Source organism: Rattus norvegicus, chromosome 12 (genome assembly GCF_036323735.1).
Source record: "Rattus norvegicus strain BN/NHsdMcwi chromosome 12, GRCr8, whole genome shotgun sequence".
In the NCBI taxonomy this organism is placed as follows: Eukaryota; Metazoa; Chordata; class Mammalia; order Rodentia; family Muridae; genus Rattus; species Rattus norvegicus.
The window spans coordinates 32147086-32168820 of record NC_086030.1 but is presented as its reverse complement, the minus strand read 5'-3'; the positions used below and the strand labels follow the sequence as shown (position 1 = coordinate 32168820).

The 21735-nt window shown below is 48.1% G+C and overlaps 1 protein-coding gene across 2 annotated transcripts; it reads left to right on the top strand.

Annotated features, from left to right (window-relative positions):
• The first annotated feature begins 357 nt into the window (after positions 1-357).
• Positions 358-11680, top strand: Kctd7 (potassium channel tetramerization domain containing 7). 2 transcript variants are annotated; one of them, XR_005491672.2, is made up of 5 exons: positions 358-819; positions 3874-4043; positions 8125-8303; positions 8688-9443; positions 9549-11680. XR_005491672.2 is itself a non-coding variant. In NM_001128194.2 (4 exons), exons 1-4 carry the CDS (start codon positions 676-678, stop codon positions 9062-9064), a joined length of 870 nt encoding a protein of 289 aa, NP_001121666.1. In that variant the 5' UTR covers positions 529-675; the 3' UTR covers positions 9065-9525. The 2 variants fall into 2 exon arrangements, 1 of the variants encoding a protein (NP_001121666.1); NM_001128194.2 differs by lacking the exon at positions 9549-11680 and having other exon boundaries at positions 529-819; positions 8688-9525.
• Positions 11681-21735: the final 10055 nt, after the last annotated feature.

Here is a 21735-nt window from a genome sequence, read left to right as displayed (position 1 = left end):
AGTAGGAGGCGACCGGGTGAGGCCAGAAATGTTACAGAGGTGGCAGAGAGAACCGCTGCCCTAGGTAAGCGGCCTGGACCAAGGGAGGTAGCGCTCCCGTTAGTCAGAGAGCCAATCAGAGTGGAACAAGCCCAGCCAGACGTGTTCCCCCTATAATTGGACGATGCTCTTGCCAATCATAGCAGCAGCTCTCGCTACCTCGGCCAATAGCAAGAAGTGCATGGTTCCTATTTGCAGCGCAGGGTCCACGCGGTGGTTGCTGATCGAGGTCGTCAGTTGGCGATCACCTCCCCTCGGCCAAATCCCTGGGCAGGCTGGCGTCGCTCGCGCTTGTCAGCCAAGAGCCAATCAGAATTGGGTAGGCCTGTGGCCACTTGGGCTTAAGGCGGAACTGTTTCTTCTGTGATTGGGCGAAGTCCCTGACAATCAGGGCGGAGCCAGCGAAGGCTCGGCCAATGGCTGGAGGCGGCCAGGTCAGCCCAGCGACTAACTGAAGCGCGGTGGTCGTTAGACTGTTGGAGGGTAGCACACGACATCCTAACTGTCCGCAGGCCCTCGGCGTCTAGCGCCCGCCGGCGGCTCCTCTCGTCATGTCAGGCACTGCTTGACTTTAGTTCTTCAGGCCTCCGCCCACCCGCCTACCCGAAGCCGCGCCCACCGCCCAGAGCCAGAGGGATGGTGGTAGTCAACGGGCGGGAGCCAGACAGCCGTCACTCGGACGGTGCCATGTCCAGCTCCGAAGCCGAAGACGACTTCCTGGAGCCGGCTACTCCTACGGCCACGCAAGCGGGGCACGGGCTGCCCCTGCTGCCCCAGGAGGTACCTGGATTGAGCGATGGGGGAAGGGAGGGCTGATGGGATGTGAGGGAGAGCTGGTGCTTGCAGAGCTGACCTTGGGAGGTGAGCCTCCTAGGGAGCTATCCATCCCTGATTCCACTTCTGCACTAGGTGTGTCCTCCCAGCCCGGGGTCACCTGCACTCCAAGCCCCTTCTTCCCATGCTCCGTAGCTACCAGATGTCAATTCCATTTCTGTATCCCGTCACCTTTATCAACTAGAGGAGGACTCCTCAACACATAGCAAGTTCCATACAATCCAAAAGGAGGCCCTGGGTTGCCCAGGTATATCCTCCAGCGCCCCGGGGAGTGGCTTAAGAAACTGCGGTGCTGTTAACCTATCTGGTGCCTTGGTGTGATTTAGGAAAAAGGACACACCTGAGTGGGCCGGGCCAATTCTCGTCCAGGTACCATTATTATTAATGCAGCAGACAATCTCCATTACCATATGGGGTAATTTCATTTGCTAGATGGGCAGAAGTGAGCAGTAGAGGGTTGGGGGAAAGAAGCAGCGTGAGCAAGGACATACAGGAGGTAAATTCGGGCACTAGGAGGAGAGCAATGGTGAGTTGAACTCCAGAGCAGAGATCATGGGACGGATTAGGGAGCTTCATTTATCTGTTGCTGTACCGTGGTATGCTGTGGCTTCGCTAGTAGTCCTTCATGCGTGTGACACTTTGCACCTGATATGACCCTTAAACTAGATAGGAAGATGGATGCAAAAGTGGAGACTCGGCAGACAGAGTTGTTCAAAGCAGCTGGCTTGGGTGAGGCTCTCTGGCAGCTGCGGTAAGGTTAGAATCCCCGAATTGCCAGCATCGTGGGAAACTTGTGAAAATAAGCAAAATTCTAGACATAACTCTGCAGTCAGGGAAAAGAGCCAACACGGTGGTGCCACTTTTTTTTTTTTTTTTTGGTGCCCTGTCATTGGGCAGAAGTTGTGGTTTGAGTGTAAGGATAAGGACACACAACCCCGTAGACTGTAGGCTAGCTGTCCAGTCCCGGCCTCCTCTGAATCACACCCCTCCGTGTGTGTTCTAGGACTCTTTACAGTTACTTTTTTTTGTTCTGCATTCAGCACAAAGAAGGGCATTAGTGGCAGCTACCTTTTTTTTTTTTTTTTTTTTTTTTTGGTTCTTTTTTTCGGAGCTGGGGACCGAACCCAGGGCCTTGCGCTTCCTAGGTAAGCACTCTACCACTGAGCTAAATCCCCAGCCCCGGCAGCTACCTTTTAAAAAGAAAAGCATTACACCAGAATGACATTTGAGTTTACCTGTACCTAGATTGGGCCTGGCGCTTCTGCAGAAATGTAGAAGGCACTTTGCACCGTGAGTGTATGAGTTGAATTTGTTGGGCCTGGTGGTACACACCTTGAGTTCCAGAGGCAGAGGCAGGAGATAAATCTCTGTGAATTCCAGGCCAGCTTGGTCTATGCAGTGAGTTCAGGGAGAACCAGAGCTACACAGAGAGACCTTGTCTCAAAATAATAATAATAATAATAATAATAATAATAATAATAATAATAATAATATAAAAAAGTTGAGAGTTGAGCTCATACTTAGAATTGTAAATCATGTACATTTCATTCATTGATTTTTGTGAATTTAATCTCTTGTAAGGGCAAATCGTGGGTAAGTTTTATTTCACCCATTTGTGTTTTTTTTTTTTTTATGAGGCGGGGTCTCTCTAGGTCGCCCATGTTGGCCTGTACTCACTCTATAGACTATGGGACTCACTGGTCTAAAACTCAGAGAGTCTCCTGATTCTGCCTCTCAGTGGCTGGGATCAAAACAGTGTACCACCATGCACAGCTGGGTCCTTGTTTTTTTCTTAAAGGATCTATGGAAATTGGGGGAAAGGGCTCTTTATTTAGATAAGTATACAGACTTTAGGCTTTCACCACAGCCAAAGAGACGTAGTATTTGGGGAAAAAAAAATCTAGGATAAAATTTAAGCTGGGATAAATTTTTAATTGGTTTGGAGTCAGAACTGGAACTTGAGGTGTTCGAAGCTAATAATCTTTCCTGTTATTTTCCCATCCTCACTTAGTCCTTGCAACCGGAACCTTAGGTGACTTGGGGACTAATCAATCACTATAGATCGAGTGGGAGAGAATGGCACGAGGTAGAGAGCGAGGGTTGGGAGTGCTGAGTGTGAAGCTCTGCCTTAGGGATCTGGCCCAGCACCTGCAGGCTCTGGATGAGAGGAAGAGAGTAAGGACTGGGTACCACGGTGCATTCGCAAACAGCTATTGGTCTCTGTTCTCAACTGGCAGGCACACATGCTCGCCCTGCCTCTGGGATGCTTGGCAGCTAGGAAAATGGGTTGACAAGGGAAAACGGTCGTCGTTGTATGGTGCTAGGTGCTATCATGGAGGAGAGTGCAGTGAAGGAATAAGGGGATGGGGGGATATGTACGTGCATCTCAGATGTGAGACGGAAGAAAGAGCGGTAGTGGTCACAGAATAAAGGTGGAATGGACTCATGCTGCCGACTGTGTGGTGCCTTGGTGTGAATCAGGAAAGGGACACACACCTGGGTTGACAGAGCAAACTGTCATCCAGGTGCTTACATGGTGATCAACCGACACCATGTGTGGCAGTTTCGTTTGCTACGTCGGGGCGAAGAGACTGTCAGGAACATATGTGGCCAAAAGGCCAGCATAAGGACATAAAGGCGTGCACTTCAGAAAGAGTGGAAGACGATGAAAGCTGGCGGAGATCGGAGGGTCAGGGTGAAGAGAGACCGGTTTAAGAACTATCAGGTGGAGGGGTTGGGGATTTAGCTCAGTGGTAGAGCGCTTGCCTAGCAAGTGCAAGGCCCTGGGTTTGGTCCCCAGCTCCGAAAAAAAGAAAAGAAAAAAAAACTATCAGGTTGAATGAGTAGGACTTGGTGATGGATGCTCAAGGAAAGTGGGGTGGGGGTGTCCCCTAGTTTGGGGTGACCAATTATAATCTGTCAGACCTAGGCAGGCTGACATGGAGGAGCCCAGATCTTGCTGCCTGTGCCAGTCTGAAAGCTGTGGTGATTCCTTTCCAGTTTCCTGAGGTCGTCCCCCTTAACATCGGAGGGGCTCACTTTACCACTCGCCTGTCTACTCTGCGGCGCTATGAAGACACCATGCTGGCAGCCATGTTCAGCGGGCGGCATTACATCCCTACAGACTCGGAGGGTCGGTACTTCATCGACCGAGATGGCACACACTTTGGGTACGTCTGAATCTTCCTCTACAATCAGCTTCATGGTCATAGCCAGCGAGGAGCCTGGGATTGGGTCTTGGGTAGCGTTATTACCATCTTTCCCAGTACCAGAAGAGACAGCCTAGTGGTGGAATTTAGTAAATGTTCTCATTGACTTGTATTGTATTAAAATGCTTGTTTGCCGCAGGTAAAGACAGCAAGAGAACGTTTTGTTTGTTTGTTCTTTGGTTTGGGTTGGGTTTTTTGAGACAAGGTTTCTCTGTGTAGCCTTGCCTGTCCTGGAACTTACTCTGTAGACCTCGAACTCACAGACATCCACCTGTGCCACTGCCTCCCAAGTGCTGGGATTAAAGATGTGCGCCACCACAGCCTGGCGAGAGAAAGTCTACTACTGTCAGGGTTTGATGAAACTTTTCCCATTCTGTGCAGTTTGAGACTTGGAGAGTCGTTATGTCTATGTAGAAGAATGCACTTTCAACAGAGAATGTTGAAAAAGGTCTTGGAGAAAACCTTTACATTTAGATTCTGGCATTCAGTGATACCATGCAAGCTGGGCATTGTGGTACTTTGTAGCAAGCAAGACCCTGTGTCCACACTCCCAACAAACAACGAATCCTACTGCAGCACCCAGAGGCCGTGGTACGTGGTGATGACCGTTCTGAGGCTCACAGTGGCTTACAGCAGAAACGGGGAAGGAAGGGCTGGTGCTGTATTGCTGCCCCTTCATTTTGCTGAGAAAACCTTTAAAGACAATCTTGTAGCAGGGCAGTGGTGGGTGCATGTCTTTAATCCCAGCACTTGTGAGGCAGAGGCAGGCAGATCTGTGAGTTTAAGGCCAGCCTGGTCTACAGAGTGAGTTCCAGGACAACCAGGGCTACATACAGAGAAATTGTCTTGAAAAAAAAAAAACAAATAAAAACAAACCCAAAACAAAACAAAAATCAAACAACACACACACAAGCATACAAACACACACACACACACACACACACACACACACACCCATGGTCTTAATATATCTGATAATGTACTTATCCTAAAGAAATAGATGTGATTATTACATCTTTCCACAAAGTCGCTTCTGTCAAACCTTTAAAAAGTTTATGCCTCAATTTCATCGAAGATGTTTTTTAAGATTTGTTTTTATTTATATGTACATATCACGTGTGTGTGGATACCCCCAGAGGGCAGAATGGACTGTCAGGTCCCCTAGAGCTGGAGTCACAAGCAGTTGTGAGCTGTCGCTGTGGATGCTGGGAACTGCACTTGCGTCCTCTGGAAGAACAGCAAGTCCTCTTAACCACTGAGCCATCCCTCGAGCCCTCAGTTTCCTTGTTGACATGAGAAATAAATGTAGCTGTCTGGTGGGCGTGGCGATGATGGTTAAGGAGAGAGCCTGTGTGTGTGACCCCGGGTAGGTCAGATCTTCAAAGCACATGGCTGGGATCCTCTGCTGTTTCAGTCTCTTTGGAGATGACTAGAGGATTGATTTAGCTTTTGACCTTGAACCAGTGACCAGGGAGGCAGGAACTTCAGCTGATACATATGTCTTTGTGTTGACCTCCAAGTAAGAGTGCCCACAAGGGTCACTTTCATCCTTACAAAGGAGCCTCTAGCGATATAATTTGTTTTGCAGAGTCTGGTTTTCCCCAGTGGGCCATCAGCTGCCTCTGATGGTGAGAAAACAGAGTGTCACATCACTCTGTGGAACTATAAAAAGATTTTTTGTTTGCAGGCCATTTGGGGAGGGAAGAGCTGGCCCCAGCTGGCGTCTCCCATAGCGCTCTTAGCTGGGCCTCGCCCGCCGGGGCTTTTGCTTGTCAGAGCTCATAAGGGTTTGTGGAGCATCTCAGAGGACTGATTTAAAGGGGTGGGGATGGGTGGGACTGGAGAGATGGCTCAGAGGGTCAGTGTGTGTAGTGCTCTCACAGAAGACCTGAGTTCAGGTCCCTGCACCCGTGTCAGGTGGCTCTCAACCACCTGTAACTTCAGCTCCGGGAGAGCCAACACTTCTGGCCTCCACAGAGGGCCCATATTCTTGTGCATACCTACCCTCTCCAGGACATAATGGAAAAATAATTTAAAAACCTTTAAAGGAGTCGTAGGGAAGGAGAACAGGATCCAAATTGAGGCTTATATGCCACTGTCTGTTGGCCTCGAGATGTAGTAGCGTTCATGCTTGGACTGCTGGACTCCAGTACTCTGTGGCTTATCGGCAGTAGATAGAGTTTTTCAAAATTTCAGAGTATGAGTTCAGGGTATTTGGAAGGTGCACACGTTTCTCTGCTGTTGTAGCTCATGTAGACAGACCATCTACCATCCCAGGGGCCACTTGGGCCTGGGGACAGGGAGGGGAAGTTCTTCATTGTGCAGAAGGCACTTGACTTAGTTCGAGTCTAATGAAGTGAGGAGCATGGTGGTTGTTGGCTCAGAGACCGCTGTGGCTGGACCTGAGGTTTTTCCAGCTCTGACTCCATCAGCAAGGGTTTTCCACAACCTCCTAGGCCCCATGTGGGCCTGGTTTATAGACTGGCGCGAAGAGAAAACCTGCCTTGTAATGTCATTAAGAGCACCAAATGGGTAGGTGCGTGGTTAGTGGCGAGGACACATTAATGCTTAGTGTTAGCTGTTGTTGCTTATGGTTTAGATGAATTATTAATGTAACAGAGCTAGGGGTTTTCTCCCTCTCTTCCCATAAGTACTGGCGATAGGCCCGATTGTTAGCCTCGGCGCTAGAGTCTGAATGCACACTTTTCGTCTGTGGCTTTACTTAGCTGAGACACCAGCTGATGTTAGCTCCCACAGTTGGGTATTTTGTCTTCCCAGATAGCTATAGAATAATAGTAGTGGGAGCAATGTGGGATGAGTAGAATGTCTTTGTTACTATTGGAAGTGTGAGGTTACAACTATTTGTTATCTGTGTGCTTATGTTGTGACTGAACATTTCTAACATGTACTTGGGAAACTGGTGCTGAGTCTACGAAAGGTCTTTTCCTCCTCCTCCTCCTCCTCTTCCTCCTCCTCCTCTTCCTCCTCCTCTTCTTCCTCTTCCTCCCTTCTGTCTTCCAGAGCCTTTTTCCTCTCTCCTTTCCTGCCCCTCCCCCTCCCCCCTCCCCCTCCTCCCCTCCTCCTCCTCCTCTTCCTCCTCCTCCTCCTCTTCCTCCTCCTCCTCTTTTCCTCTTCCTCCTCCTCCTCCTCCTCCTCCTCATCTCCTCCTCCTCCTCCTCCTCCTCCTCCTCCTCCTCCTCCTCCTCCTCCTCCTCCTCCTCCTCCTCCTCCTCCTCCTCCTTCTTCTTCTTCTTCTTCTTCTTCTTCTTCTTCTTCTTCTTCTTCTTCTGTTGTTGAGACTGGGTCTCTCTGTAGCCTTGGCTGTCCTAGAATTTGCTTTGTAGACCAAACTGACCTCAAATGTACAGAGATCTATAAAGTATATACGTAGCCTGAGATGGCGGTGCATGCTGGCCACCTTAGCACATGAGAGACTGTGAGAAGAGGAACAGGGGTTCAAGGGCTTGTCTACCTAATAAGTTTGAAACCAGCCTGGGCTACATGACACCTTGTCTGAGAAAAAACACTGTGTGCGTGCTTTAATTAAAATTGATGGAGTTATAGCCTTCCGTTACACCTCTGACTTAGGAAGGCAACGGGTAGGAATTTCTGAGGGCTCACTCTGTACTAGGAGTTTTCTAAGCATTTTCATGTATTCGCTCATTCAGTTTCCCTCCCGATTGAATTTACATGTTCTTTGTTGCTTGATTTGTTTTGTTTGAGACAGAATCTTGCTATGTAGACTAGGCTGGCCTGAAACTCACTTGTAGACTAGGCTGGCCTCAAACTTACAACCCCACCTGCCTCTGCCTCCCCCATATGCCACTCCACCCGGCTTAATTTTCTTTTAACCGAATGAGGTGATTTTTTAAAGTCTTTCACTTAGTACTGGAGGACACTGAAACACACAAAGATAGAGTTCACCTGGCCAAAGTTATAGTTGGGGATATGGCCCAAATTCTGTGCTCTAACCACTTGGATAACCGTCTCCTCCCATCCCACCACTTGATCCTTAGCTCCTTCTTACCCTTTCTCTGGACAGAGATGTGCTGAATTTCCTGCGATCAGGGGACCTGCCACCCCGGGAGCACGTGCGAGCTGTGCACAAAGAGGCCCAGTACTACGCCATTGGGCCCCTCCTGGAGCAGCTGGAGAACATGCAGCCACTGAAGGGCGAGAAGGTGCGCCAGGCCTTCCTGGGGCTCATGCCCTATTACAAAGGTGAGGGGTCAGCTGCCTCCCAGCTGGGGAAAGGGGTTACAAGGCATCATTGGCTCCCAGGCCTTTCCCAGGAGTGGGCGGGTCCAATGTTTATCCAGATTAGGAGAAAATGTTCCCCTCTTTCCATGACAATGGGAGTTTTCAAGTTGAGAAAGATGTCTCCCATGTACCGCAGCCCTCATCCTACAGGGGTTTCCTTGCTTTGGAAAGCCGTGGTCATTATTGAGGGTGAAGTGTGCTCTTACTGAGTCCATGGAGTCCCTTCATGAAGTCTTCCCTCTGAGTCCCCACACTGGGTGTGTGTTCCTGTGTCTGTCTGTGTCTCTCTCCCTCCTCTCCTATCCCACCTCCGTCCATTAACGGCTGCTGTGTTAAACTCTGTAGACCATTTGGAGCGGATCGTGGAGATTGCCCGGCTTCGCGCAGTACAGCGGAAGGCCCGCTTTGCCAAGCTCAAAGTCTGCGTCTTCAAGGAAGAGATGCCCATCACCCCCTATGAGTGTCCACTCCTTAACTCCCTCCGCTTTGAGCGGAGTGAGAGTGACGGACAGCTCTTTGAGCACCACTGTGAAGTGGACGTGTCTTTTGGGCCCTGGGAGGCAGTGGCTGACGTGTACGACCTCTTGCACTGCCTGGTCACGGACCTCTCAGCCCAGGGCCTCACGGTGGACCACCAGTGTATCGGAGTGTGTGACAAGCACCTTGTCAACCACTACTACTGCAAACGCCCCATCTATGAGTTCAAAATCACATGGTGGTGAATTGTCCTGGGAAACAAGAATCCCACAAAGGAGGATGTCCATCCTCTTGGGTGACTCTGGGAGTCTGATCCCCACAGGGGCTGCTGACTGTCCCAGAAGCTGCTGAGGTGAGGACAGAGCGCTGAGGCGCAGATGTGGAAAGAGGCCTGGGTGCTGCTGTAGTCTCCTGTTCGTGTACCTTGGGGACTTGGTCTGCTCTCATCTGGTCTTCTCAAGGCCTGGCCGTCTTCACTGGAAGCCACAAGATGTAGCAAGATTGGCACTGGGAGTCCAGAGAGCTTTTGATAACCTTTTTTTGATGCACTGCAGGAGAGCTCGTGCCCGCCCCTGACAGAGGGAGATATCACTGCCTCGAACCTTCCTGTGCTCAGTGTGTCAGGTGGGATAAGGAGTGAGGTGGGGGATTTCCCCGAGCATCTGCCCTATAACCCTGGCCAAAGAAGAAAGCATACTTCTCCTCACAGTGTGCTCCTTTCTCTTTCAGTGACTTGCAGTACCTTGTCTTAGGATGCAGAAAGATATGTCCCGTGCTCCCAGAACATGCCTGTCACCTTCTCTTGGAGATTAACCATAGCTGCCAAAGCCATGTACCAAGTTGGGCCTTAGAAAAACCACAATGTTTACAGCCCTGCCCTGAAGCTTTAGATTATTATCCCTTCTTTGCAGGGTTCTCCTCTCACAGGGCTGGAATGTTAAGTTCTAAAGGTTCTTTCTGAAGATTCCCCAAGTCAGGCAGACAAGGAGCCTGGATCCCCTTGGTATGTGAGATCTCTCTCTGATATTAAGAAGACAGGGCCTCGCCGCTGAGTCTCATGTAGGGAGCCAGTGTGGTGAACCTCTCTTCTCTGGAAGGGATGCTTTCTCGCTCTCTCTCTCTCTTCAATAGGTTTTGTTTAGTGGGGGGTGGGGGCTTGCTCTGCAGTCAGGGGCAATAAGACAGGGTACAACATGGACCCCCTAAAGAGAGAGCTGTATAGCTTCCTCTGAGAGCATTGCATGTCCAGGCTACACTATGGGTTCTAAGTAGTCATGGGTCCTTGCCTATTTCTGGATAATACTTTTCTTATGGAACTTTTTTTTAAAATTTTTTTTTTTGTGTGTAAGGAATTGTTAAGGGAAGCATTGCCAAGCTCAGACCTGTAGGATCAGAGTGGTGCAGTCAGACAGTTGAGGGTTAAGAGCACCCTTGTGCTTTTGAGGAATATAAGGCCTGGCCCTTCTGGGTCTGAGCTAAATTCCTCTGTGTAGCTGGAGGGTAGTGAGTTTCCCTAACTCTCGTGGAAACACGAGGTTTTGAACTTGTGTCTCTGAGTATAACAGAGATAGAGGTGAGGTCCAAGAGGGAGTGCGGGTCAGTCGTCGTCCAGGACACCTGCTCTCTCTGTTCTCCTCAGCAAACAATGCATCCTCTGAGGTCTGGCGCCCCTGCTTGGCGCTTGGCCCAGCACTGTGGCTCTGTTTCAGCAAAGGTGTCCCTTATTTCAACTGATTTTATTTTTATTTTTATTTTTCGGACAGGGTCTCATGTAGCCCAGGCTGGCCTCATATTAGCTGTAGAACTAAGGATGATCTTCTACCCTTGACCTTCCTGCTTCTACCTCCGAAGCTCGGGGGACACAGGCATGTCCCCCCTCACCTAGCTCCTGTGTTCATGGTCTAGAGAGCTAGCGAATACACCGTTCAGGTGATGTCCACGTGGGTAGAAAGTGGACAGTTAAGCCCGGGGCATTTAGTAATTGAGCCAGGAGTTCTTCTCTTCCTGTTCTAGAATATCGCACCACTCGGAAAATTAGAATCCATAAATACAAGACAGAGAGAAAACTGATCTGCTCAAAAAACCGGGCCCAGACGGATTGCTAAAGGTTACAGGATGCTGGGTAAAGACATTGTCTTTATGACTTGCTGGAGAGAGACACTGTTTTTCTGTCCCCTTTTTTATTCTCAGGATGATATGGTTTGAACCACTGGGACAAGAGAAAGGTCTAGGCTGCTGGCAGAGGCAGAGGCGGGGCACAAGACAGTCAGCTCAGAAATCCCCCCCCCCTTTTTTTTTAGGTAATTGGCTTGATATTTATGGAATTAGGGAGCAAACCATGTACTGAAGTCTTTTTTTAAAAAAAAATAACAAAACCCTTTGCATTCTTTTTTTTTTTTTCTTTTTTTCGGAGCTGGGGACCGAACCCAGGGCCTTGCGCTTGCTAGGCAAGCGCTCTACCACTGAGCTAAATCCCCAACCCCAACCCTTTGCATTCTTAAGCCAGTGACTTGTACACTGTCTTGCCGCACAGAAACTTTTCTTTGTACTACAAAATATATTTATTATAATTCTAATTCTCCCTTGACTAGTACAATAGAAATATGAAATAAAGCAATATATATTGGGATTTGGGATGTGCTTCATGGTGGAATATCAGCCACGAGGCCCTGGGTTCCCTTTCAAGCACTGCCAGGGGAGGGGGAGGAGGGAGGAGGGAGGAGGGGGGAGGGGGGTAGTATCAGGTCAAAGTGTATCTTTGCTATTTGGACTCTCTCCTCACTAGCCTTCTTTACCCTCTCGGAACTTCTCTTAAATGGAATAAAAGAATTCATGACCTGGTTTGGCTCTCTAAGGAGAAACCGAGGCTAGTCTGAAATGTGCCATTGCATGTGGTAGCTGGGGATGGCTTCCAAATAAAAGGGTCCTATCTGGGGGAATTACCTTGGCCTGTTTGATCCCTTTCCAGTTGCAATTGCCCAGATCCAGACTTGTAAGGAAAAGCTTCTTGACCCAAGGAAATACCTTCTCACAATTATGTATGTGTCATGTCAATCAACGCCTCTCATCTGGCTTGAGTCAAATCAGCTGTTGTCGAAACAGACCCAAGTGCTACTACCCTTAAGCTTGCCTCCGGTTTTCCTTTGGGGCATCTTTTCTCCTGGGAGACACGCTCAATGGTTGGGAAAATGAAAGATCTTGATAGCAGCACGTGGGGTAAGGTTATCCACAACAGAACGCAATGCAAATTAAACCATAGAGTTAGCAACAAGGAAGGCTGAGAGAGCCACACTGGAAGACATCCCAGGGGGAGAGATTCACCATCACTGATCTAAGTAGAGGAGAGGAGCCTTCGCCACCACCCACAACCTGCCTCTGTGTTCACCTGGCTGCTGTATTTCCAACAGTAAAAGCCAACCATGGCGGAACCTCCTGTTCTTTTCTGCTGGGGCTTAGGCTGTTAGGGAACTAACTGAGCACTCCGTCCCAGGCTGATCAAGTTCTGAGTTGCTCCATGGAGGACTAACAGACCACTCGAAGACAGAGCAAGCAGCGGAGCGGGGGTGGGGAGTTCATTGGTGTGAGCCCAGACTGAAGTGAGTCTTTATTAAGACAGACTTCACCAGCCGGGTGGTGGTGCACATCTTTAATCTCAGCACCCAAAAAGGCAGAGGCAGGCAGATCTCTGAGTTCCAGAGGGAAGGAATTGGGTGTGGGAGGTCAGCCCATTGTCTTCATTTGCATAAATTTGGCTTTTAGTACAGAGCACAGCTGTGTTCAGTAACCTACCTCTTTGTGAGTAATCTTGCACATCAAGCCCCAGCTCCACCAGACATTAAAGTCAAGATCTAGAACCTGGGTGAGCTTTCTTTACTGACTTCCAACATCCCTCCTTTGCCAGCAAGTGTGCCTTGATCACTGCTTTAGATGTAGTGTTTAGAGATGCCGCAGTCAAATAAGCCTAGGGCTGGAGAGATGGCTCAGTGGTTAAGAGCACTGACTGCTCTTCCAGAGGTCCTGAGTTCAAATCCCAGAAACCACATGGTGGCTCACAACCATCTGTAATGGGATCTGATGCCCACTTACTGTGTGCATGAAGACAGAACACTTGTATACATAAAACAGTCTTTAAAAACAAAAACCAAGCCAGCTCTTCCTGGAGACCGGATCTGGACTTTTGGACTTGAGGGTACTCAGTAGCCTTGAGACATTCCTCGTGGAAGCTCAGGAGTGTGTCCTCCCTAGAGTCCGCACTGCTCAGACATTTGTTGAAAGTGCCCTGGGGGGAAGAAGTCCCTCTGTCCTATTCACTTTCTCAAGGGGTGGACTCTACGCAGGTATGAGCCTCAGTATTGAAGACTAAGGTCCCTGCAGAAATGGGTACAATTTGCCACCACCCTGCCAGCTGCAAAGTGGAGTGTGGCTACTCCCTGGCTAAGCTCATCTGGACACTGGGAGTCACTTCCAGGACTGACCACACAGGTGAGTTCTGAGGGGCCAAGTGCAGCCCAAGCTACTACTGCACGGGTTCTCAATCTGTGGGTTGCGACCCCCCTTGGGACTCTCAGCTATTTATGACTCATAACAATAGCAAAATTAAAGCTAGGAAGTAGCAACAAAAGTAATGCTATGGTTGGGGAACACCCCAAAATGAGGAACTGAAGGATTGCAACCTTAGGAAGGTTGAGAACCAGTAGCCTAGTTGCTTCCCTTAAGTCTCTGATTTGACTCAAAAGCTGTGCTCACCCTTGCTGAATGTTTGTCCTGGCCCACTGATAACATCTTACCCACTGGAAATGAGCTTCGAGAAATGTAGTCTTCCAGGTCAACCCAACCAGCAGAGCCCAAGGTCAGGGCAGAGCAGAGGTCGCCCTCACTCTCCCTCGTGCAAATCAATAGTTACCCTGCCCAGCCAGTCAGTGTGAAGTACGCAGACTCTAGGAAGATGTCAGGACAGCCTTTTTAGGTAAGCATCCATGGTCCCAGCTACTTAGGAAGCTAAGGTGGGAGGATTGTTGATCCCAAAAGTTTGGGGCTAGCTTGGGACAGCAAACCAGCAAGGTTTGCCTTTTTAACTTTTAGCGTAGAAAATGTGGTTTGCTACAGAATAATTTGAGGCCCATTCAAGGGTGAGAGTGGAAACTGACCAAAGGGACTATTGTAGAGGAAAACAGACTGGCTAGATACAATGTCTTCTGTCAGGTCGCTCTGTAGACCAGGCTAGACTCATAAGATCTACCTGCCTCTGCCTCCCAAGTGCTGGGATTGAAAGTACATGCATTATGCTTGGATTTTTTTTTAAAGATTTCTATGTGATGGGCATTTTGTCTGTGCTGTGTGTTAACCAGCCAGGTACAAAGTACTCCAGACTGAACTTTCAGATGGCCTTGAGTTGCCATGTGTGTGCTCAGGAGCAAACCTGGGTTTTCAGGAAGAGGAGCATCCAGCCCTCCACACTGTGGTTGTCCTTGAACTTCTGGTCCTGCCATACTGCTGAGAGTCAGGGATATAAGGGATTATATGCCTGGCTTTTTTCCTCCCCACTTTCTTTCTCCTTTCGGGGCTGGGGATCAAACCGATGACCCTGCATAAGAGGTCAAGCGAGCATGCTCACACCAAACCATATCCTCAGGCCGAAACCCTGATTGTGTGGCCTGGCTGCCCTACGAGTTGGCTCTTTTTATCAGGCTAGCCTTGAACTCAGATCTGCTGAGCGTAGGAGGATTAAAGATGTGCACCCCTCCCTGACCCCCCGCAGAAACTTTAATGGAAAGGAGACCTAAAGCTCTGGTCTTAAAAGGGCTCCTTACTTTATAGCCCTCATTGTCTGTCTGTCTGTCTGTCTTTCTCTTTTGAAGCAGGCTCGCACGTGGCCCAATGTGGCCCTAGCCTTGAAATTCCATGGCACCAGCCTCCTAAGTTCTGGGATCACTTGTGGGTTCGGCCTTGACTGTAATCTATTGTCCTTGTCACTGACAGATATGTCTTATGAGATGGGAGAAGGCCAGACTCCTGGGTCGGTGAGTGGGAGGGAGACCTCCCTGGTGAGTCCTTGCTGGCCGGGCCTTAGGTCTGAAAAAGCCTGAGCTTGTGGAACTGCCGCCCTCTAGAGCTAACTGCACATACACACTGGCTATTTTGACCTTAGGGGCTGTATCTAGGGTGTGGCCTCTTCCCTCAGACTCAGGGTTTTTAATCCTTCTGTGTGAACTTTTAGCTTTATGAGGTGAAAATTTTTTGAGGCAGTGTTTGTGTAGACCAACTGGCCTTTTTTTTTTTTTTTTCCCCTCCCTGGAACTGAGTACCTAACCCAGGGCCTTGTGCTTTTGAGGCAAGTGTTCAAGTGCTCTACCACTGAGCTAAATCCCCAACCCCCCAACTGACCTTGAACTCAGAGATCTGCCTCCCCTGAGTTTTGGGATCAATGGCATGAACCATCACCAACCAGCAATGGTGTCTTCTTAACTGGATTTCCCCACCAGTTTTTCAGGTTGGCCTGTTACAGCATGATCCCTCAACTTCTGTTTATCCTTTGATTTTTCCCTTCCTGTCCTACTTTCTCTCTTTCCCCACCTCCTTCCTTTTCCTTCTTCTGATTTCCTTTCTCTGTGTTTTTGCTTGATTGGTTTTTTGTTTGTTTTGTTTTGAGACAGGAGCTTACTGTGTAGCCCAAGCTAGCCCCAAACTTGTACAATCCTCCTCCCTCTGCCTCCTTAGTGCCGGCATGATACACACGTCTATCACCCTCACACATCCCCTTAGGCAGAGTCCACGGGTGAGGAAGACACTGAGGAAGGGAGTAGTTACCCTGAGTAGGTGGAGTTATGTGCTTCTCTGGTCACCTCTGGCGCATGCTCATTAGCCAGGAACTTCATTTCTTTCTTAGGTGAGCGCCTGCTTCTAAAGTCTAGAGAATTCGCATTGTTACTGTAGAATTCATACACTGCGGTCGCCTAAGACGTCCAGGAGCCAGAACTGTACTTCTCTTCCAAAATGCTCACACTCCCCAACACAAAAGAACAGCATCCCGTTCTAAATCGGGTTGGGGATTTAGCTCAGTGGTAGAGCGCTTGCTAACCCAAGGCCCTGGGTTCGGTCCTCAGCTGGGGGTGGGGGTGGGGGACGTAGACGACGACACAAAAACCAGCTCGAACAGGTTTTGGATCAGGGCGGCTTTACTACTGAATTGCAAGGATGTCTGTCCAATTGTTCTGAACAACAGCCAGACACTCAGGGGTCCACCTGCGTTGGCTTTCTGTTAGGCAAAAAGTACCGGCTGGAGAGGTGGCCAATCAGCGCAGTCTGCCCGCCCTTCTAAAGGACCGATGCCCTTCTAGAAAGCTCGAGTTTGGTTCCTAGCACAGAGATTAGGTGGATCTTGACTACCTGTGACTCCAGCTCCAGGGGATCCGAGCTCCAGTACCGGTAGTATTCACCAATCCCCTGCATTCACAGGCAGGTAGCCACACTCGAATGAATGAATGAATGAATGAATGAATGAATGAAACTTTTTTTTAATTGAGATAATCAGCTTAGAGAGCAGTTTGATTTGAGCCTGGGATAGAGCAAAGCCATCCACTACATGTCTGGAGAGGAGAAAAGACAAAGAGTCCAGTAGTGCTGTTCTGAGGGCATGTCACGCCAATGACGTAAAACAGGTTCTCAGCCTGTGGGTCATGACCCCATTGAGGGAAGAGTTGAATAACCCTTTCACGGGTCACCTAAGACCATCAGAAAACACAAATATTTACCTTAGGATTCGTGGCAGTAGCAAACTTAGTTATGAAGTAGCAACAAAATAATTTTATGGTCACCACACTGTGAGGAACTTTGTATTAAAGGGTCACAGCATTAGGAAGGTTGAGAACCACTGATCTAAAAACCTCCTGATAGGCCCCTCCTCCTAAAGGTTCTGTTACCATTTGGCAGTGCCAGACGGGGAAACAGGCTCTCATCTTTTGTTCCCCAGACATGGCTTACGTTGCCTAGCTGGTTTTGAAACCTTGGGATTGAACATTTTTCTTGCCTTCAGAGAAACCAGCATTATGGTTGGAGACCACCTTACCCAGATAGGGACCACGCCTCTCACAGACATTTAAAGGGGACATTTAATTTTTTTGGTTCTTTTTTTTTCGGAGCTGGGGACCAAACCCAGGGCCTTGCACTTCCTAGGCAAGTGCTCTACCATTGAGCTAAATCCCCAACCCCCGAGGGGACATTTAAGATCCAAGCATGTTGTTGTAAATAATCTTCCACCTGCCACCAAACAGAATCCGGGTCTTGTGTCCCAGGGGAAAATACAGCCAACCTGTGAAAGGCTTAGAACCATCTTGAAACACTTCGTGACTGGAGTGGAAACTGGAATCAGATCCTGTGGAAAGATTTTAGTGTTTTCTGCCCTCCACATTGTGATTCATCCTCCAACAGCGCATGACTTAAGGAACTCTAATTGTAGCCTGAGCTTTGACATTGAATTTGAGGGGTTTTTTTTTGTTTGTTTTGTTTGTTTTTTTTTTTTTAAAAGCTGGTCTTGTATACCCTAACCTGGCTGAAAATGTCCCGTACGGCCAAGGGTAAACTTTGAATTCGTGATGTTCCTGACTGCTTCCCATGTGCTGGGATGACAAGTATCCTGTTTTATTAATATTTGTTCTTGTTTAAGACAGGTTCATGCTGTTCCTTGACTAGCCTGGAACTCACGGCAATCCCCCTGCCTCATCTTCCTGAGTGCCAGGATTACAGTCGTGAGACACCATACTGTAGAGAGCTGCGATGTGCCGCGCCTCAAAGATGGCGCTGGTTTCCACCTTCCACCCTCCCAACGGTGAGCGCTCCTTGCAGTAAACAAGTCCTTATTTGGCTATGTCTGCCTGGCCCGCTAGCTTCCGCATAGTGACAGCCTATCTACATGACCCACATGGCTTGCTAGGACTGGCCAGTACTAGCTATTTAAGTGTGGTGCAGGGCATTCCCTGGGGAGAGAGAGCCAGAAGAGAGAGAGGTCAGAAGATTGAATCAAGGTTCCTGAATAAAACTGCTTGAAGAAGATCTCCTGTGGTCGTGTCTTCCTTGCTGGTCGAGGTTGGGCTCGGCACCATACCTCACTACTTTATTTTCAGACAGGGTCTCATGTGTCCCAGGCAGGGCTTGAACTCACAGTGTAGCCAAGGATGACCATTAGTTCCTAATCTTCCTGCCCTGTGCTTCCCTCCCGGACTTAGGACATGTACCACCATGCCTAGTTTATACAGTGCAGGGCATGGAACGCAGGTCTTTGTGAGTGATGGGGTGAGCAGCACCAGCCTCCCCGCAGGCATGTGTCATGGCACCCAGCTAGACCCAATACCATTGTTCTCTTTTGTTTCCACTCTATTTACTGGGGGCGGCACGCATACGCGCAGCATGTGAGGTCAGAGTAGAGCCTGACGTCAGCTCAGCATGTTAGGGGCTCTCAGGGGGCGCTCTCACTGGCCTTCCTGCGCTTTCTTAGATAGACCTGTGGATTCCACCTTCTGTACTGTGTTCATATGTGTGATAGTTTGAATATGCTTGGCTCAGGGATTGGCACTATTAGGACGTGTGGCCCGCCCTGTTGGAGTAGGTGTGTCACTGTGGGCGTGGGCTTTTCACTGCCTGGAAGTCAATATTCTACTAGCAGCCTTCAGATGAAGATGTGGAACCCTCAGCACCATGCCTGCCCCAATGCTGCCATGCTCCTGCCTTGGTGATGATGGACTGAACCTCTGAACCTGTGAGCCAGCGCTAATTAAAAGTTGACCTTATAAGAGTTGCCTTGGTGGGGTTGGGGATTTAGCTCAGTGGTAGAGCGCTTGCCTAGGAAGCGCAAGGACCTGGGTTCGGTCCCCAGCTCCGAAAAAAAGAACCAAAAAAAAAAAAAAAAAAGAGTTGCCTTGGTTGGGGTTGAGGATTTAGCTCAGTGGTAGAGCGCTTGCCTAGCAAGCGCAAGGCCCTGGGTTCGGTCCTCAGCTCCAGAAAAAAAAAAAAAAGAGTTGCCTTGGGGGACTGGAGAGATGGCTCAGTGGTTAAGAGCACTGGCTGCTCTTCCAGAGGTCCTGAGTTCAAATCCCAGCAACCACATGATGGCTCACAACCATCTGTGATGGGATCTGATGCCCTCTTCTGGTGTCTCTGAAGATGGTGACAGTGTACTTATATATAATAAATAAATAAATCTTTAAAAAAAAAAGAGTTGCCTTGGTCATGGTGTCTGTTGAGAGCAGTAAAACCCTGACTATGTGAATGAGCATCCTTAGCATTGAGTATTGTAAAATCAAAATATTAACTCTGAAAAACCACGGGAGATGCTCTATGTGGCATCAAATATTCAGCTAAGATTTAGTTCTTTTTTTCTTTCTTTCTTTTTTTTTTTAAAGATTTTATTTTACTGTACATGTGTACACTGTAGCTGTCTTCAGACACACCAGAAGAGGGCATCGGATCTCATTACGGATGGTCGTGAGCCACCATGTGGTTGCTGGGATTTGAACTCAGGACCTCTGGAAGAGCAGTCAGTGCTCTTAACCGCTGAGCCATCTCTCCAGTCCCCCAAGGCAACTCTTTTTTTTTTTTTCTGGAGCTGAGGACCGAACCCAGGGCCTTGCGCTTGCTAGGCAAACGCTCTACCACGGAGCTAAATCCCCAACCCCTAAGATTTAGTTCTTTATGGGTCTCACTAGAATGCAAATTTGTCTTCACCTTTTTTAAAAAGATTTTATTTATTCATTTTATATATGACGAGTACACTGTCACTGTCTACAGACGCACCAGAAGAGGGCATCGGATCTCATTACAGATGGTTGTGAGCCACCATGTGGTTGCTGGGATTTGAACTCATGACCTCTGGAAGAGCAGTCAGTGCTCTTAACCGCTGAGCCATCTCTCCAGCCCCTTGTCTTCACCTTTTATAAATGGTAAAATTATATATGTGTGTGTGCATATAATGCACATGTATATATATTATATACACATACATATATGTGTGCACATTTGTGCATATATTTGTATACCTATATATATACATATACATACACACATACATATCACATGCTAAAGAATTATTTTCAATTCTTTTGTGATTTATTTCTTTTTTTTTTAAGATTTATTTATTTATTTTGTATATGAGTACACTGTAGCTGTCTTCTGACACACCAGAAGAGGGCATCGAATTCCATTACAGATGGTTGTGAGCCACCATGTGGTTGCTGGGATTTGAACTCATGACCTCTGGAAGAGCAGTCGGTGCTCTTAACCGCTGAGCCATCTCTCCAGCCCCTTGTCTTCACCTTTTATAAATGGTAAAATTATATATGTGTGTGTGCATATAATGCACATGTATATATATTATATACACATACATATATGTGTGCACATTTGTGCATATATTTGTATACCTATATATATACATATACATACACACACATACATATCACATGCTAAAGAATTATTCTCAATTCTTTTGTGATTTATTTCTTTTTTTTTTTAAGATTTATTTATTTATTTTGTATATGAGTACACTGTAGCTGTCTTCTGACACACCAGAAGAGGGCATCGGATCCCATTACAGATGGTTGTGAGCCACCATGTGGTTGCTGGGATTTGAACTCAGGACCTCTGGAAGAGCAGTCGGTGCTCTTAACCGCTGAGCCGTCTCTCCAGCCCCCTGTGATTTATTTCTAGTAACTGTTTGGCTCGTGAACCTATTTTATCTATCCATATACCCAGTTATAGAAAATGTCAAGCTCTACCCCTAGTGGTCAGGAGTAAAAAAAAAAAATTAAGAAGCCTTAGTTTAGGGCTGGGGATTTAGCTCAGTGGTAGAGCGCTTACCTAGGAAGCGCAAGGCCCTGGGTTCGGTCCCCAGCTCCGGAAAAAAAGAACCAAAAAAAAAAAAAAAAAAGTGTCGTTCAAGAAGCCTTAGTTTAGAATTAGGATAAAGGCCAAAGGAAGAATTCCTTTCTCTGTCCAACATTGAGGTCCAGTTCTTCTTGACTCGCAGAGTGGCAGGGAAGTCTCCAAATGCTTGCTTGGGGCCACTGCAGTGTAAACCAACACAGAGCAGTTCCCGTTAAACTCAACACACATTGGGGTTGGACCCAGCACAACCCGGAATGCAAATGCCTGTCTGCTCCATGACTCACCAGCGCCCACTACCGACAAAGAGAAGTATCGCTTCTTAAAAAATTGAAAGGTCTCTGTTTCCATTGATTCCCCTCCCAAAAAAAAGCAATGAAAGGTGAATTTGAAACTGAGAGACATTCCATTAATAACTCTCCTGTAATGGCTATCCCTGGTTGTCAACTTGACTATCTCAAATGAGCTACCATCCTTAATCAGAGGGCACACCTGTGATCCAGATCTTGGGGCTGGAAGACACAAGTTTCTGACCTGGATCTTGGCATGGAGGTCTTGAGGCATAGTGGCTATGAAAAGTGTAGTACACGTCTTTAATCCCAAGACACTGAGGCAAGGAGACCTCTGAGTTCAAGTCATCGGGGGACAAGTAAGTTCCAGATCCAGGGGTGGTGGTACACACCTTTAATCTGGGCCACACCTTCTGCTGGAGGCCTACAATGGAGGAAGGAAGGCTCACTCTTCTGCTTGCACTTACTTGCCAGCACATCTTCTGGAACCTACTTCTTCAGGATCCCAGCTCCTACAGAAGAGCAGCTGAAACAACCAGCCTCATGGACTGAGCGACTGCTAGACTCTGGGACTTCCCATCCACAGCTGCCCATAGTTGGAGGACAATAAATTCCCTTAGTATGGAGAGACCTTCTCTAAGTTCTGTGCTCTAGAGAACCCTGACTAATACATATCCCGTTTGTACGTCTATTGATCCAGGTTTATAATCTCATCTGGGCTTCTTTCCTCAGACGCGAATGAAATGCTATACTCA

Coding starts and splice junctions, on each gene's coding strand:
- Kctd7 (NM_001128194.2), top strand. CDS start 676: ATGGTGGTAGTCAACGGGCGGGAGCCAGACAGCCGTCACTCGGACGGT. Junction 820..3,873: donor TGCCCCTGCTGCCCCAGGAG/GTACCTGGATTG, acceptor ATTCCTTTCCAG/TTTCCTGAGGTCGTCCCCCT. Junction 8,304..8,687: donor GCTCATGCCCTATTACAAAG/GTGAGGGGTCAG, acceptor TAAACTCTGTAG/ACCATTTGGAGCGGATCGTG.